Raw genomic sequence first — 18645 nt, forward strand, 5'->3', positions numbered from 1 at the left:
TCCTTTTCCTTCATCAGTTCAAGCTGCCTTTTATGACGACAGTTCTTGGGTCCCCGTAACAAGCTGGGGGTTTAATACTTCCTCTTCCTGGGGCACTTGCCTTAAAAACAATAGCACTTGAGGCCAAGGCAAACCCAGAAAGCAGCAGGACTTGGGTCTGGAGTTGGTCCCCCGAGTTCCAATGCCAGATGGGCCACTTACTAACCACAAGACCTTAAGGATGCAACTTAAGCCGTTTGAGTCTGTTTCCTCATCTGAAAATGGGAATACGCCTTCCATCCTCCTGCGGGATTGTGCAGATGAGGGACAGTAAGTGCAAAGCTAATGCGACCGTGCTGGGCACTCAGTCAGCACCTAACAACTGCACTGATGATTATTAACGTGCCTCTTCCAACTGTACATTTGTATGAATCTCTGACTGGCTTTTAGGTATCACAGCCCTGAAAGGGGGTGATTCTCTAAAGCAGAGGGGTCTTTGGGGCCCCTCGAGTCACATCCACAATAAGAACCGGCTGGTGGCGTGTCAGCGTTATGGGCTGGCGATGCAGTAGGGCTCAGGAAGGAAGGAAGCTGATGGACGGAGGGTCACAGGGCTAGTTTAGTTGCTGGGAGACAATAGGCAAGGCCCTGAATCACCCCCAGGCCCTCTTGTAAATTGGGGGGTTGAACTACACGTTCTCAAAGGTGCTGAGGCCAATGGCCGTGCAAATCTCTGTTAAAGTGCAGATTCTGATGCGGTCCATCCGAGGGGGGCCTGCGACCCTGCATTTCTCAGGCTTTCTGGTGGTCTCCATACCAGGCTGAGTAGCAAGACGTTAACACTCTTTCCAGCTCGGAAGTTCTACTCTGTTCTAGACTATGAGGAAATCAGATTCCACAGATACACAGTTACCACGGGCAAATAGGTGGAAGCCAGCGTTCCCACCACAGAGAAATGACGGGCTGGGGCAGCGGGGGTTCAGATCTTTCACACGCTCTCCCGCTCTCCCAGGATACCAACTGCTTGAGGAACTGGCATTTCTGAGCGAGGCCGGCTCTGGCTGGGGGAGGGGAGCAGCTGCACCGGGCAGGTGGTTTATAGGGTGCGATGAAGATGCATTATTTAAATCACGCCAGAAGAGAGAAACGCTTTACAAATGTGGAAAATTATTCAGGTCCAGGCTCAGTCTGGCTTGAACACAAGGGCTGCACTCCATTTCTGCTCCCAGCAGACAAACTGCAGCCCTCCGACTCTGGCACGGCTGAGCCGTTTCCCATGGTGACCGGCAGAGGGCACTGGTGACCCACACACGCGGCTCTAGCCGGGGCGGAAAGGGTAGAGCTTCCCCACTAGGCGAGTTTCCAAAAGCACTTGCTTGCTTCCCTGTGGCTCTGTGCGGGGGACATGTGCCCAGCACCCACCGAAGCCTACGGGCCTGTGTATGGATGTGTTCATAGGGCTGCAATCAAGCAGTGAACGCAGGAAGGGGTGTTTCTGGTTAGGTTTAGATTTCTATGAATCCTTACTTGCCTCCTCCAGGGGGCCGCACAGGTGAGACCTGCAGATCCAGCTACCTGGCAAAGGCCCTGCATTCCGACAGACTTTTCCTCCCACTGAATTCCCTTTGTCGGTACTGTGACTTCAGATCATGAGTGTTGACCCCAAACCGTGTATCCACTTCACGCCTCTGTGTAGTAATGCACCCAACAGGCAAGGACGTCTACTGACAACTCTGAACCACCTTCAGCCTGCTAACTAGGAAGAAACTCGGGATCAGATCACAAGGAGTGCAGCTCACGGAGCTGAGTGGGACAATACTGGGGACTCTGCCCTCATCTTCTCAGCGGGCCAGCTGCCCGCGCGAGGTGAAAGCTGCTTTGGTTCTTGCCACGTCCTGCCCCTTCATCTGTCACGCTGGACAGTTGTGCAGGGTGGTTCTGAGCACTGTGCTTCCTGGAAACTTAAGGCCTGTATTTGTCACATTTGTTTTTTTCTCTTCTCAAAAACTCATTTAAAACCTGACAAATGTGATTACAATGTTTACGTTTCCAGGACTCCATCCTGAGCCTTGATTCAAAAAGTTTGTGTTAAGAAAGAATGGATTCTTATCCTGACAGCAGGGCTGATCCAAAGATTTAAATGTCTTACTGTGGACCCTTCCAGAACATCAGGTATTAAAGAAGACAAACAGCTACAGATGGGGTAACCAGTCTGCCTACCTTTGACTATGCAAGAGGCCTCGCGACTTGATTTGCACAATTGTAAGGTAGTTTGTTAATGAGCTCTGACAATATACTTGAGATGCACTTGAATTTAATGTACTTGGCACAGAGTAGGGACTGAAGAAGTATTTACTAATTACTTTTAAGGTGAACGTGTATCCTGATGGGATGAAACCCCCTTAAGCTGCAAACCTTTTAGCAAGCTGTTATGTTTGACATCTCACCCTTTGCCCACTTTCAGCCGGTGTTCCTGCGAGTGAGTGCCTGTGTGAGTGGGAGTGTGTGTGTGTGTGTGTGTGTGTACTCGCAGGATCTGTCTTCAGACCTTTCTCACAAATACACATTTCTGTAAAAACTAATGAGGCACTGTAAAAGAAAGGAATGCACCTAAACTTGGTCCCACAACTTGATTTCCCTTGGGTCTCACCTCTTTTGCACCTCAGGCATACGGCAACTGCTAATTTTTGTAGTTGATGCTAAAATGGATAATGTATTCTAGAAAGCAGTTTAGGTTCCTATGTTCCACAACTTTGCCAACCTTTAAAACACATTTCCGGTTGAGAATGAGGATGTATTTTTTTCTAGAATAAGGAAACCCCCGGTTTACACTTACGAGATGTTTAGTAAATATTATTTTATGATGTGATAGGAAGGAAGAGAGTTTTGTGAAGAAAATGGACGTCACTGTGGTCGGCAACGACAAAACACCTTTTGTAATGTGGCTCCTTCTGGGGGCAGATCCAACTGAAATGTCACCATTGTGAACCTGACACACTCAGGGAATCAGCTCTTTTCAGTCCTTTCTGGAACAAGACAGACTGCTGGCGAACAATAAGCCAGTGACACTAGCGTCCTAGCCCCCTGATACTGACACGCGTCCCCCGGTGGTCCAACAGAACTGAGCTTCAACTGCAGGGCCGGTAAGATGACAAGAATGTGTGCCTTTATGCAAACAGACAAGACAAGTAAGGAACCTAACTAGCTGTCCTGAGGGGCAGGCAAGGGTGAAATGAGGTGAGAAGCTTCAGAGAAACAGGCAGCTGGCCATCCCTTCCCCCAGCACACCGCCTCAGAAGGGACACTGAGGCACATCCCGCCAGCCACACTCCAGGCAGAATGTCCTGATTCGAACGGTCCTTGTAACAAGTGAGTTCTGGAACTGACCATCCCCTGCCCTGGAGGATCGCATCTGGAGGGCCCGCAGGGAGTTCAATTACCTTTCTCGGCACCGCTCTCCCCAAGGCCACTGCAGGGGTGGAGCAGAAGAGCCCAATGTTCACACCTGGCGTGGCGAAAGAGGACTTGTCACTCGCCACGGCAATGTCACAGCTGGCAACGAGCTGGCAGCCGGCTGCGGTGGCCAAGCCGTTCACCATGGCGATGACGGGGACCGGGTGGTTCTGGATCAGCATCATGACCTGAAGGGGCAAACACACCACTTCGTTTCGGTCCGAGAGCGAAATGAGACAGTCACACGTATCATTTTATGTGACTTCACACTTTGCAGAGCATTTTCCGTAGACATTAGATCAAAGTCTCGGAAAAAGGGGTGAAAGGAGGCACGAAGAGAACTAAGTTGGTATTAAATACCGACTGTTTGGTCTTCCTGAGACCCAGGGCAGGAGCGAACCCGACATGACACCCAGGATGTGAAAGCACAGAGGGGACGAGGCAGCGAGATCCACAGGCTGCCAGCACAGCCCCAGTCTGTCCACGCCGGGCAGGACGCCTCTGTGAGGTTCCAGTCCCCCTGACTGGTGCCCAGCAGCCCCCCTGAAGCAGAGCTGATTTTGATCTCTGGGGAACCATGCCTGCATGGAGTCTGCCCGCAGCACGTCTGAAACTGGTATTTGGTACTTCCTTGAAAAATTAAGGTGGCAAAGGAACTGGAAGGCAATTTCCGTAGTCATTACGTCTCAAATCACCGCCCTGAACATTCTCTCAGTTCTATTACAGTGGTGGAGGGGCACCCTGCTGTCATCAAAATAAACAAAATTCCCCAAACAGAGCCACTGGCACAGAGGAGCTGAAAACTTGCTCATAGGACCCCTCCCTCCCATAAATCGCCAACTTATTTTTGCAGCTTACAAAATAACTTGGTTTATTTCTCCATTTTTTTTCATGCCACTCCAAACAGATCGTGTTGCCATGGAAAGTGCAACATATAAATAGTTATACTTTGAACCCTGGTAGGTAAAGAGGGCAGGTGGGAAGGAATTACTACATCTGGGCTTGTTTCTCACGGCAGCAACTCCAAAGAAATGACCTTCACTGATTTGAAGATTTTGCCTAAGGAACTCAGCCTTTTGCATTCACAAACATGTTATATTTTCAGCTTTATTACAAAATAACCAACTACATATTTAGGGATACGATATCATCTTTTATAGTAGTGGTTTGGACTTTTTTTAGGGGGTCACCTTTTGAGAATCTGATACATGCTAATGGCCCTCTCCTCAGAAGAATGCATATAAATATATCCGCACCCCAAACTCTTCGTGGATTTAGGGGGTTTGAGAACTCTAGGTGAGGATGAGGATGGTCAGTGATAGAGCCCATTCTCAGGGAACTACAATAGCAGGGAGAAGAATGCTCCAGAACATCTAACATCTTGCTGCAAAGAAGGACTTTTTTGGCTCTGAGTGTTGTCTGTCACCTGAAGAACTGGTTACTTATGAAGTCATTTGGCTGTGACTAGCGTTGAACAGTCTGTGTCTCCTATGTCCCACATACAAAGCACAAGGATTCTATACAACCTGGTGGGAAAATACTTAGAGTGGATTCCAACAATATCAAAAATACCCATACCTTTCATCTAGGGAACACTCCTAAGGAATAATCCTAAAAATAGGGTAAAAAGCTGTTTGGGCAAAGATGTTCAAAAAATTATAATAGTGAAAAACTAATAAGTAAGATATGTAAAAATAAATAAGGGGCGCCTGGGTGGCTCAGTTGGTTAAGTGTCTGCCTTCAGCTCAGGTCATGATCCCAGGGTCCTGGGATAGAACCCCACGTCGTTGTCTTCTTCTTCTCCCTCTCCCCCCTGCTTGTGCTCTCTCTCTCTTGCTACCTCTCTTTCTCTCTCTCTCAAATAAATGAATTTAAAATAAATACATAAATAAATAATAAATAAATAAGAAAAATGATTGTGTAAACTGTCCATTTAATGGAATGCTGTATTCTCATTATGAGATTTTCCATCAGACATAGCAGCATGGTCCGGGCCTTGCATAGTGGGCTGGTGCCAGGCTCCTGGGGTTTGATGCCCAGTCTGCACTTACCCACTGGCTATTCCTCGGTCTTCACATCTGGGTATAATAATGGGGCCTAAGGATAGTACCAACCTTATAGAACAAGAGAATTATATATATATATATATTATATATATATAAAATATTCAAAATATTATTTGGCACATGGTAAGCATTCAATGCTATAATCACATTATACAGTATAATTGAACCTATGGTATGATTATTCAGACAAAGAGGTTCACATGGAAAAGGTCTGAAAGAAATATTCTAAATATTAGCATTCTCTCCGGGTGGTACGATCATGGTCTAGTATCAGCAGTTTATTTTCTTTCCTTCTGTTTCTCTGAATTTTCAAAATTTTCCCTATTGTTTATCATTTGGATAATTAAAACATATTTTAAGTAACTCTTTTTTTTTTAAGTAGGCTCCATGCCCAACATGGGGCTTGAACCCATGACCCTGAGATCAAGAGTCACATGCTCTACTGACTGAGTCAGCCAGGCACCTGAAAACATATTTTATCTTTTAAATTTTTTTATTTTTTAAAGATTTTTTTTATTTATTTGAGAGAGAGAGAGAGTGTGCATGTGCACAGTCATGGAGGGAGAGGGAGAGAGACAGAATCTCCAGCAGACTCCCTGCTGAGTGAGGACCCCTACACGGGGCTTGATCCCACAACCCTGAGATCATGACCCCAGCAGAAATCAAGAGACACCCAACTGACTGAGCCACCCAGGTGCCCCCCAAAACATATTTTAAATAGTTAGAGAACAATTCAGGAAAGACAAAAACAAACTAGATAAAAAATCAGTGGGGGCAATCAGTCCCTTGGTGGTCAAGAGGTGATTATCCCTCCTAGTTTACCTTCCTGAACTAAATATTTTTCCTGGGCTCTGCCTGCTCCAAATTGTGACACAGACGTAAGTATAGCTTAGCCTCACTCAGTAGCATTACCGAGGGCTCTGCAAGAGGCCACGTCCCATTGCCATTTCAGTGGAGGGGTGAGAAGAAAGAGAAGAATCTCTTCCTGTACTAGGGTTTCCACCCTCAAACTGCTACGGGACAAAAGGAGAGACACAGGGAAATCTGTCAGATCAGCTCCACAGGGGCTACTTTTGCTCTCCCACAGCCTCGTGTTTCTTCTTCTCAATTTATTCCTGATTTGGAAATAATTAACCATCAGGCAGCACTTGTGGTCTTTAAGGAACCTGCTATGGTCTGGATGCTGAGTCATGTCGGAGACCTCTGTCTTCTCTCTAAATCCAAGTTTTCTCATGCATGAATGAACAGTGAAATATCTAGTTCATTCTGTCCCAATCTGTTGATTACATGTGGAAACTGAAATCTTGCACAAGTTCATGCTGCTCATATTTATCCTGGACAATGTGATTTTCTTAGAAAAAGCGTTCAAGAAATCAATGCACTTTCACTTCTATCTCCCTGTGTTAGGACAAGGTCCTGTTTACGCACTGTGATTTTTGCAGCGAGCCTGAGGCATCCAGGGGATGCCAGCGTCCATGAAATCTGGACTTTATCCTCTGAAGCAGCCCTGGGCTCCCTTGTGGCCCCTCTGCTAACCCGTTTAGGACTCAGTTCATGAAGACAACACAGCAGAGTGATAAAAGCAGGCCCTTTGGGGAGGATGGAAGGGCTCTAGTGGTTGTCTTTGATGCTTTTCTGTTTTAGCCAAACACACTGGATATTAGTAGAAAAGTAACTTCTAAAGCGCCTGCCTTGGCAAACACAAGAGCAGAATGTTACATAAACATCATTAATGTGAAACAAAAGACTGAAGCCTTAGCTCCGGCTTGCTTCTGCCTCTCCCTGGAGCCTTAAGTCAATTGCTTTTCTGGCTTGTCCCGCCATGAAATGAGAAAACTCGAATTGGCTCTCCCTACGGCATTCTGGAAGGACAAGGAAAAGAAATGGTGCTCGAGAAGGCATCTTAATCATCTTCCTGTCAGCCTCCCTGTTGCTCACCTCTGTCTTGTCTACATAGAAGGTATCATGAAATATTTGTTGAATCATTAATGACCAAATAAATGAGCAAGTCAATGAATGAATGAAAAATTAGGTGAAGTCATCTTAGGATCAGGTTATGAAACTGTTTGAGGTTTTTTTTTTTTAAGATTCATTTATTTGAGAGTTTTTAAAGATTTATTTACTTATAAAATAAATAGATCATTAGCGAGAGGGGGAGAGGGAGAGAGAGAATCTCAAGCAGACTCCATGCTGAGTGTGGAGCCTGACAAGGGACTTGATCTCACGACCCTGAGATCATGACCTGAGCCGAAACCAAGAGTCAGTTGCTTAAGCAACTGCGCCACCCAGGCGCCCCTGAAACTGTTTTATGTCTTGCCTCTCACCTACATTTCCAGTTTCAGTTTGGCAGGAAGCTTGGTTTTCCTTCTCTTTCCCTTCAGCGCCTTGCAAGTGTTATGCATACAGTAGTGCTCAATAAGACGTTATGAGATGAGCATGCATTACTTAGGGTTGTATTCTGTATTCAGTTTTTTATTATCCAGGGTTGACTTAATAGGTTTATAATCATTGCAAACCTTTTGTTCCTCTTCCTCCTCTCTGCTGGCCATTTCTCTCCTTCATACGGTTAAAGAGACAGACAGTAAGAAGTAAATGTGAAGAGGTTAATTTTCCTACTTGGAGGTGGTGATTACAAAGGCTGGTTAGAAGAAGGGTTTGGAAATAATCTTTAAAATCATTATTGTTATTCTGTTCGCAAATATTCTCTCTCTCCCATTAACGGAGTCGTTTTAGTTTAAAATTTTTAAAAATTTTTACTAATCTTAGGTTCTTCCCCTCTAATAATGTACATTCCCACCCTTTACCTCCTACTTAAGAAACACCCCCATGATCCCAGAGGCGGCGACTGGCAGCTTGTAACAACATCAACCGCAAGCCATGGTCACTTCTTAAAAATTGAAACCAAATAGTGGCTTGGGTGAAGGGTGCACCAGTGACCTGTCTGGAGCAACTAGGTCTCATAAATAAAGCCTTCTCTGTAAACTGGAAGCCTGATTCAGTATTTCATGTAACTATCATTTTCGGGCTGCAGTGTTGACCCCCATCCTGGTTTACCTCAGAACAGGTCTGAAATACTTCGGCATGATAATCTGGGCTTCGCTCATCCGTCAGTTCCTTTAAATCATGCCCAGAAGAAAATACGGGCCCCTTAGCTGCAAATGTTTCCAGTGGAGAAAAGAAAAGAAAAGAAAGAGATGTAAATAGCCAGAGCTTAAATGTTTACTTACTTACCTACCAGATAACTAGCCATCGTGTTGTTGCTGTGGACACTTACGTTAATGGCTCAATTTTGATAAGAATAATTCTATTTTGTTTGAAAAGAGACAGCTAGTATTTTGTGGTGACAGAGTAAGGTGAGGCATGGGTTCTCAAAGGTCTATGGTGGAACCAGCAAAAACATGTCATTCCAACAAAGAGAAGGCTCAGTAAGCACAGCGAAAGTGCTCTTTCCAGAATTATCCATCTGGTTTCACACTTTTGTTTCTGGGCTTGGTCCGGCCTGAGTGTATAGACTCACTTGGGCCCATCAAATCCACCCTGCCTCCCCCAGCGTCCCTGTCCTTTGGTCCACAGATAATGGCCACCCACACAGGTTGGAATCGGGAAGGTCGGAGTGTGAAGACAGCCCCTTTACTTTTTACAAGGGATCTGAGGATGTGGTTTTACTGTTACTGTTGTCATTAACAACAACGATGAAATGAAATTCCACCCATCAGCTGGTAACACTTTCTCCTACTTCCCTTTTGCTGTGGCTGCAGGGACAGAAAATATTATTCCCTGCAAACAAGTGAGAAAATTGCATGGTTCAGAGTTAGCTGCCTGACGGCATCCAGGTTACACCCCCATGGCTGCTGGACAATATTTGTTCTATTTCTTTTCCCTTCACCATATAAAAAGTTGAAAATTTGGGGGCGCCTGGGTGGCTCAGTCAGTTAAGTGTCTGACTCCTAATTTCAACTCAGGTGATGATCTCAGGGCCGTGAGATCGAGCCCCACATTGGGCTCCATGATAAGCGTGAAGTCTGCTTGAGATTCTCTCTCTCCCCTTCCCACTAGGCCTCTCCCTACTTTGTGCTCACACGCACTCTCACAAAATAAATAAATAAATAAATAAATTAATTAATTAATTAATTAATTAATTAAAAAAAATTTTTTAAAGTTGAAAATTTATATCCCACCACAGACAAGAAGGTAACATTTTGAGTATCTGCCTCCAGAAACACCGATTCTTAATTTTTAAAAAATAGTGCATCACGGGGCAGCGTCTGTTTTATTTTTCTGTGGTTTCTTTAAAATGCTGCCACTGCTATTGTTATTATCACTGTCATCATCACCAGATGAGTTGGTAAAAATTCTTACTGGAAAAAGAGCAAGGAAAGAAATGAGCAAAATATAGCCTGCTTTCTGGCACCGCTAAAGACCACAGATCTCGGTTGAAAGCTCAGTAAGACCAGAAAAGACAAACCCATCAATTGCCCAGCAGCCTTTCCTAGCCAACTAGGTAGTCTACCACAAGCATGTGATTAAACCCATCTTATCAGATCCACGAAGAAAGAGGTTCCTTGATTTTGACGGGAAGACCAGCACGGCCACGGGTGGCAGTATTTCATATCTGACACGTCCGACAAAAAGGAAAAGACATATTCTCTCCGCATGGGAATCTTTCCTGTAATTTCCACAGTTAATCACACAGGAGTTTTTCACAATGTTCTTGTAAAGGAGCTTCAAAAACAATTCTCCCATTAAGCGAAGGAATGCCCCAGCTGACCAAAGAATTTTGAGAAACCGCTTCTGCGTACTGCAAGAACATTGGGGCTGGACATCAGATAAATACCTGAAATGATGATGACTTTTAGGTCTTTGCTTTCAGCTTCGTGAAGAATGTCACTTTGCAGAGATTTCAGCATGGCTAATGACAGCGCATTCCTCTTGTTCGGATCACTCAAGACAATGTTCCTGGGGAGAACGTTTTATGATTACTGGGTCATGCAGAAGTCAAAACAAGTGAGGACCCCCGCAATTCCTTTCTTACCCTGGGCAGCTTTTTAAAAATACCAGAAAGAGAACCATGGATGCTTAGAGGCAACTGAGAGGGTCTGCCAATAATCTGGAGATACAGCTAAGGCAGAACAAGGAGACTACCTGAAATGTGGGTGGGGTTTCCTCCCTCTTTCCCTGGAGTTGCTTCTCTTTTTCTCCAGGTTTGCTGTCAGAAACACAAATGCCACCTCCACCCAAAGGGCAGGTTACAGCAGTTCCAAAAGTCACCACTGCCCATTCCGAGGTGGTGAAGCTTGTCAGACCACCGCGGAAGCCAGAGGAAGCTGCCACATTGTGGCTACCTTCACCTTATTTCTTTCTGCTGTTCTTCGAAAGAAGAAGGTTAGGGAAGGAGCCAAGGATGAAAACACGCCCCCCAGATCTCCTCCCACGCACCCGAGGAGGTAGTGCAGTTACAGGGGCCAACGTGCATCCATGACAGCATTCTTCCGTGTTTTTATAGTGGCATCCTGAAATTCTGCAGAATAATTCATGCTGAGAACGGGCAATGTGAAGAACAGAAGGACAGGAGCGTACAGCAAGAGGGCTCTTCTGGACACGTCCTCCAACAAAGAGCTGGCATGCCAAGGTCTCACTGTTTTAAGGTATCCCAGGAGCTAATTAAAATAGCCAGTATTGTCCTCTGGCTGTCTGCACACAGAAATGTCGTATTCGTGCGGTTATACAGAATGGGCAGGGAGCCAAACACCAGACTATCGTTCTATATGTTGTATCTGTTTCCCCGTGGTCCCCACCTACATGTCTTCTGCCTTTCTCATTCTTTGGATCTGATATTCCACCTGCTCTGTGTCAGCCTGGATCCTCCTTCAATAGCCTTCTGGGCCACTGGCTTCTGGAAAACCACTTCAGCGACCGACTTTATTTCAGTTCTATGCGAACACCCATTTTCTTTGGAACAGCGTCCCAGCATGGCTGTGACAGTCATCGTTTTGTTTCTCATCAATGCGTTTCCTCCTGAGTGCCAAAAATGACTTGCAGCTGAGAGGCTGATAGGCTATGAAACCCACATTTTGGGGTATGGTAAGAGAAGTGCCGGTGAACCTTCCAGTAAGATAATGAGTGTGCTTTCTGTAGCAAACCTAAGAGCTGCCATCCCATCAGTGACATATGCTTAAATTAAATTCTAAGGCCTCAGGCAAAACTGTGTAGAAAGACACCAGCACCCAGGCGCCCTTGCTGTGCGGCGGTGTCTGTTCCTATGTGGCCCATTAATCCTGTGGCTCTCGCGTCCCACACCCTGTTAGAGTACTCTGAATTGCTGAGTTCACTTCTCAACCCAGTGCAGCCAGGCTTCTGTTCCTGCCACTCCACTAAATCAGTCCTCGCCGACAATCTCCTCGTTGCCAGAACCGAACCCAATGGCCATTTGGATCGTGCTCTCCTTCTGTCTCCTGTTTTTTGGTGCTTCTCTAGCCTGTCCTCCTCTACTTCTTCAAGGGGCTCCTTGCCTTCTCACCCCTAAATGATCCTCAGAGCTCCCTCCACTGTTCTCTATTCGTTCCATACTCTTCCAAGGTAACGACACTATGGCCTTGGCTTTGCCTGGTACCGCTAGGCTGATGACTCCCAATCTTTGCCTGCATTCAGACCTCTGTCCTGAGCTCCAGGCTACTCTACAAGTTCATTCCAATGTCTCCTGGACTATCCTGGGGCATCTTCCCCCAACTCCCAAACCTGGCCCTGTCCTCTCTCCCTTTATCTTAACACTACCACTGAGTTGCTCAAGCCAGAAACTGAAAGCCATCCTAGATTGCTATTTTTTCCCTAGTCAACTGGCCATCAAACCGGGCTGTAATACCTCCTAAAAATCTTAGCCGTCTGAATTTTCCCAATGGCTCTCTTGGGTCAAAACGTGGGATGCCTTGCACCTACAGCTTCACCAACACCACCGCTGGAAAGACGGAATCACTAAGAGTGAGGTCACCACCACAGCACGTGATAGGAAGTATATTTCTGTTTGCGAGGCAAGAGATGGGCCCTGGGGATGCCCCGATGAGCTGTCTGGAGCTCATCACATCATTGAAAACCACCAGAAGGTCCATGAGACAAGGCACCTGTCATGTTCACACACAGAGGAGACACTCGACAGACAGACACCTGCTAACCAAATAAATGACCCCAAATAGCATTTTGATTTCTCAGAGCCAACTCCACTAATTCCTGTAAGTTTTCATCTCACCTAGTTTTTTTGCCACCTCTTTTAAACCTCAGTGGCAAGGACACTGAGCTGTACAGCGGAGTGGAAGCAACTTTGGAGGCAGATGGACCTTTTCCTGCCTCCTGGCTTTCTTTCCTCCCAGCTGTGTGGCCTTGAGCAGGCTGCCACCTCTCTGAACTTGTTTCCTCACTGTAGGATGGGGACAACATAACCTATCATGCTGGCCGCTAGAAGAATTAGGGGTAGCGACGGTATGGTGCCTAGCATGGTACCCCAGTTCCTGGCTGCTTTTCACTCCATGACAGTGTCACTGCTGAGAGGAATGGCTTTGAATGGGATGCTTGAAGTGTGACTGAGTTGTTTAAGCTCACCAACTTAGTGCCTACCATACCACGGCTTTAGTGATGGATTTGGAGGTTCCTACTTACTGATTCCGAGCATTTATGTTAGATTGATTCTTCCCATCGTCTCCCTTTCTGATTCATGTTTAGCTCCGGAAAACTCAACCAGAGCTTCTTCGGTCAACTGGCTGCCATGCCCGATGTCTGGGTTCTGACCAGGTGGAACCAGATTTGCAGAAGCAGAACCGTCCTTGAAAATGAGCAAGAAGGACCGCCGCTTGGGCCCTGCACTTCGGAGTACCTGCTGTGGCCCTCTTCCAGCGGTTCCCTGCCAGGTGAGCCAGGAGTCCACTTGGATAGCATTATGTGCCCACCTGGAAATCACCACCCCCTTCCAAACCTTTCGGCAGTTACCTGAGATTCTGAAATTCTCTGGCTTTACAGGGGGCATCTTTAAGCCCATGGGGTGGCCGAGAGCAATTATTTCTAGGCAGGGAGCGGGGAGAGAGAGAGAGAATGCAGGCATACTGGATGGGATGTCTGCAGACCTGTGTGCCAAGCTCCTGGGAGAGAAGCAGGGGCGGAGAGGTGAGAGGGGGTGAGCATAGGATGGGAAGAAAAGAAAAATGTTGCAGGCCAGCAGATGGCTCTCCACTACTTTTGGGGAACTCCTAGGAGCCTCAGGATTATAAATTCAAACATGGTTTTCCAGGTTTCATGAAGATACACTTGTCAGGGTAGGAGAAGAAAACATACTTAGCTGTTAGTTTGATTTGTGACTTTTAAATACTTAGCATGCTGGGCAGGCCTCCAGCACCCTTGCCCTGGTCAGGGAAACAACAGGGTAAGGCCTGGATGGGGCTAGAGGTCTTTCAAACTTTACTACTCCAATTCCAGTTTTTGCCAGTTTTTGTTTGTTTTGTTTTGCTTTTTAAGGGTTTTAGGCTTGTTGAGCCAAAGGGCAGAGCTCAGTACAATGTGCCCTTCATCCTACATATTGACCTGCCACCCACTCGGGTATTTCTGGTGGAGGGCCAAGGAGCACCTCGGCTATGCCTAACCTGGCCTTGTAACCAGGTCAAGGTTGTGAGACGCACCGAACCCTCTTTCTCAAAGGCCAAAGTAGCGAGCGGCCCGCACGGAGCCTAAAGTCCAATGAAGACTCGGCTTGGTTGCCCTGGGGGTTTAGGGGCAGTGCTGGGGCCTTCTGAAGCTGTCCCATTTGAAATTCTCCTGTGTGTCCTGCAAGATCCGAAATGCTACAGTGCCCAGGCAGGGGACTTCAGGGAACACCGTGTCCACGGGTTCCTTTGCGGCCCCTGGCCGGATTAGGCCGAGACGGACAAACTGGGGTCCCCAGCAGTCGGAGCTTATCCCTGGCCGAGCTCTCGTTGGCCTCCGCGTGGGGTGACTGCCCATCCTTCTGCCCTGGTCCCTGCCGCCCACCCCCACCTGGGAGCTGCCCTGCTAGGCCCGCGGGCCGGTCTGGGAGGGCCAGGGCGCCTGGCGGCCCCGCCGCTGACCTGATGCCGTCCCGCTGCCGCGCGCTGGTGGGTCGCGGCCCGAGCTCCGGCCGCCCGGCCCCGGCCGGACCCCTGCTGCAGAAGCCGGCGGAGAGCGGAGCCCACGCGCTGCGTCGGAGCCAGCCGGGCCCCTTTGTCCCGAAGGTCCGCAAGCCGGCGGCGGCCATGGCAGCCAGAGATGCGCCCCAGAGGGCCGGACGCCCCGAGGGCCGCTGGTGCGAGTCGGACCGCTGCGCCTCGACAGCTCCGGGTCGCAGGCAAAACCGGAAAACCCGGCCAGAACTCCTAGGCTGGGGCCTAGGTCTGTCTCTAGCAAGTCGGAACCTTCCTCCCCGCCCGGTCCCTCCGCGCCCCGCCCCCGTCCCTCCGCGCCCCGCCCCCGTCCGTCCGCGCCCCGCCCCCGTCCCTCCGCGCCCCGCCCCCGTCCCTCCGCCCCGCCCCGCCACTCCTCTCCGAGCCCCGGCCCCGCCTCTCCAGGCCGCACCACCACCTTGGCCCCGCTCCCTCCGCGCCGTCAGGCCCCGCCCCGCCCCGCCCCCCGTGGGGCTGAGGGTGGAGTCTGGGGTGTCGTGCGCAGACACTAAGCTAGCAGGCGGAATGTTTGCTTTAGCAAGGCCAGATAAAGAGTTCAGGGGAGGCGAGGAAAGGGTCGGCTTGTTCCTTTCTGCACCAACACCAAGTATGTGGTGGTTTGCCTAGATTAAGAAAATGAGCGTCAACACGTGGCGACTGGTATGAGCTATGGTCGCCACCTTGTCACTTCACCGCAGCCACTGCAAACCCGCTCAGGTCTTGCAGGTGATCGCAGGTCACAACGTGAGGTGTATTCCACACGGGCGTGGACTTTTGAAGGACTCTGTGGCCTCTCCTCGAAAACCCTACATTTATCTCTTGGGTTTTTCAAATGCACCTGGGACGGAAAGGGAGATCCTTCTCAGGACCTAAATGGCTGGCACCACAGGAAACAGAATTTCCTGTTGCTGAGAGCGAAGTATGATGAGAATATCCTCATTGTCATGTGTTAGCTAAATTCTCAAAGTCTGGAGGTTTAAAAAAATGTCCTAAATATTTTTATTGGCTACATGCTCATTTTTAGTAGTAGATATCCTCTGCAAGAGTTGCTCTGGGCTCAGAACACAAACTTATATCTTCCACCGTTGTCCTGTTCCAAGTATTTTAGTCGACAAACCAGCTTTTCAAAACATGTCTGATCAGGACGCCTGGGGGGCTCAATTGGTTAAGTGTCTGCCTTCGCTGGGGTCATGATCACAGGGTTCTGGGACTGAGTCCTGAATCGGACTCCCTGCTCAGTGGGGAGACTACTGCTCCCCCTGCTTGTGCTCTCTGACAAATAAATAAAATCTTTATAAAACAACGACAACAACAACAACAAAAACCCCGAAATATGTCTGATCACGCCACTTCTCTGCATCCTGCTGCATCTGACCCCTGCTCCTTCAGCCTGTCTTGTGCTCTTGTCCATGCTCCAGGCTCACGACAGATCAAAGTCTGGAGATTTGCAGGACACATGGAAGAAATGGTCTCAGCCCTCAAGGATCTTACAGTCTCTAGGGGAGACACCATGCCCAGGGCCCTCCACGCCCTTCACACTGAGAAGCTTTGCAAGGATCACAATTACACAAAGGCATGTTCAAAGGGGGTCATTGAGGTTGCACCGTGGCTTCAAATAGTCACACATTTGGGTTTAATTCTCAGACTCATCATTGGACAGAACTCTTATGTACAGAACAGTATTCTGAAATATCAACTGAGACCTCTTCCACCACAACCACTACCCCATTTCCTTGGTCTGTGCTCCATGTAGGCAGCTGGGGTGTTCCTCATTCATTGTCTCAAAGGAAGAGGGGGTCTGGCAGAACTCAAATACAGACAAACATGGGGCAAATTTGGGCTTATGGGTTGTGAGCACTTGAGGGTTGGAAAGAACACCAAACAGACATCATAGATTTGGCACTGGTGAGTAAGAATGAGGCCTCCAGCCTGAGGCCAGATTTAGGCCCCCCAGGTTTGGGAGCAAGGATAGGGCAAGTAGAACTTGTAGGAAAAGCCAGAGGAGTTATGGAATTTGGGAAAAGCGATGGGCCAAAGCCTCCTGGAGAAGAAGTGGGAACGGCGAGAAACCCCGGCTAAGGCACAGGCAGGCTTGCTCTTTTTCCTTGGTAGAACCCCAGGGGAGTCATGAGGCTCCAGGTGGCATGAAACGGAGCCAATGGACCTACACACCTCACGCAGAATTTCCCATGGCCCAGTGTGATGCTGTGACAACAGGTGGGTTCCTGTCCTTGGAGAGGGGCTCAGAAACAGCTGACAAAGTTCTGGATACCAGAAGGCCCTGAGTGGGGAATGGAGGATGGCTTAGGAAGTGTGGATTGCCAAGCTGAAGACAAGGTGGGAATGAGGATATCTCAGATGGATGCCCTCACCTGTGCCCTTTGGGCAGGCTAGACTATGCCCAGGTTAACAAAAATAACAAAAACAAGTCTCAGTGGCTCAAGCCACAAAGACTCAGTTTTCACTTACACTACAGGTTGATCGAAGATCAGGAGGAAGCTCTATGCTGGGTCAGCACTGTCATTGTCCCCAGGACCTGCTGAAGTAGCATTGATCTAGAAGGTTCCCAGTCTCTGTGGCAGAGGGGGAAAAAAGAACGAGGAAAAGCGTGAACTGATTTAAAGCTTCCTTCTGGAAATGACACTTGCTCTTATGTGCTGTTTGCCAAAGTAAGTCACATGGCCACACTTAGTTTGTAGGGAAGTACAATCCTCCCATGGATTTGGAAGAATGGAGCCAGAATCTTTTCCAGCAAGGACTACCTAACAACGACCATGATCTCCCAAGCACAGAGCCTTGGTTCAGCATGATAAACTAACTTATGCTTATTATGCAGGGATTGGTGATAGAATTCCAAATTGGCTTGGGTTAAGTTTCTGCCTCCAGGCAGAATGGAGGTTTGAAATAGAAATGAAGCTGACATACAAAATGAAGCTAAAATTCTAGAATGCTGAGTTTGTGCCCTGGGATTTGTATCGATCCCCTTGGTCACGCCAAGGCCTGCAGAATGGCAGGATCACAAAGCAAGATCAGAATGATCGCCACCATGAGCCAAAGTCCACCCCTGGAAGACATTTCCCACCTTCTTACTGAGATGTATTTTGTTAGCAGGATGGGCGGTTTGGTTGGGAGATGAAGAGACTGCTGTATCCCAACACAGGGTTGGGGTAGAGGAGAAATCTGGAGTTTAAGGTTTTCAGAAAAAGAAGGAGCTAGGAGAGCCCTCAGAGCCTGCAAGTCACAGATGAAAATGGACGTCTCCAGAGACAGCGTCCACTACTTCTAGATTTTATTTAATAATAATAGGAGTGGCTCTTCCAGAAGCAGTGCCCGCCCTCGTTGCTCCACGTCCGCCGTCTGAGGGTGACTGGTGAGGATTCAGACGGGTTTGGCCAGCAGGGCTTGCACTCAGCGCAGTAGTTACAAAGTGGGGGCTGGACGCCCGAGGTCCCCTGGAGGATGGTGCTGCTCTCCCCTCCCTTTCCTGCCTCCTTCCTCCCCTCATTTCTTCCAGAGCCTGTCGCTCTGGCTCGAGAGTGGCCAAGCAACACTGGGCAGTGGAGCTGGGCAGCTGTTGTCCTGTCCAAGTGGGTCTCGTACCGTTGCTGAACCACCGTCCGGCCTGAAGCCGTGCAAGAGTCTTTTCATGCAGGCTGTTTCTCCAGGCCTCCTCGCCTCTCATTAATTTCGGTAGGGGCTGCCTGTCTTTCTTCTCTCTTGTTCGGTGCCCTGCTCATCTATTTTGCACACGGGCCTTCTCCCTGACACGATTGGATTTCCAGGTCGCTAGCAGGCTTCTCTCTGGCTTTGATTTATGTGAGCCTTCTCGGTGCCGTACATGTCTTTGCTACCCTTTCCCATTTCCTTTAAAGACCCACAGATGCTTGGCAGAAACGTTGCGGAAATAATGCAGAATAAAAGACAGTTCTAGGGGAGGCTGGTGTCGCAGGCTTGATGTGGGAAGGAGGGGAGATTTAGAACTCCTCCGGGTG

General features: G+C 48.3%; 1 protein-coding gene across 5 annotated transcripts in view; it reads right to left on the reverse strand.

Moving 5' to 3' along the window:
- Window positions 1-14748, reverse strand: part of ECHDC3 (enoyl-CoA hydratase domain containing 3) — a 28544-nt gene extending 13796 nt beyond the window's left edge. For 4 of the 5 annotated variants that reach the window (XR_015722460.1, XM_045793921.2, XM_087857719.1 and 1 more), the window contains exons 1-4: window positions 14582-14748; window positions 10333-10454; window positions 8553-8650; window positions 3420-3620 (exon numbers count right to left, since the gene is read on the reverse strand). Coding sequence is in view for 4 of the 5 variants with exons in the window: in XM_045793921.2 (XP_045649877.2) it covers window positions 3420-3620; window positions 8553-8650; window positions 10333-10454; window positions 14582-14748 (588 nt within the window). In the remaining variant the exon portion in view is untranslated. Of the gene's footprint in view, window positions 1-2821; window positions 3145-3419; window positions 3621-8552; window positions 8651-10332; window positions 10455-14581 lie in introns of those variants that run through there. The other variant, XM_087857720.1, reaches the window with a different exon arrangement.
- Window positions 14749-18645: the final 3897 nt, after the last annotated feature.

Source organism: Ursus americanus, chromosome 31, assembly GCF_024610735.1.
Source record: "Ursus americanus isolate L20-20 chromosome 31, mUrsAme1.1.p, whole genome shotgun sequence".
NCBI classification, from domain to species: domain Eukaryota; kingdom Metazoa; phylum Chordata; class Mammalia; order Carnivora; family Ursidae; genus Ursus; species Ursus americanus.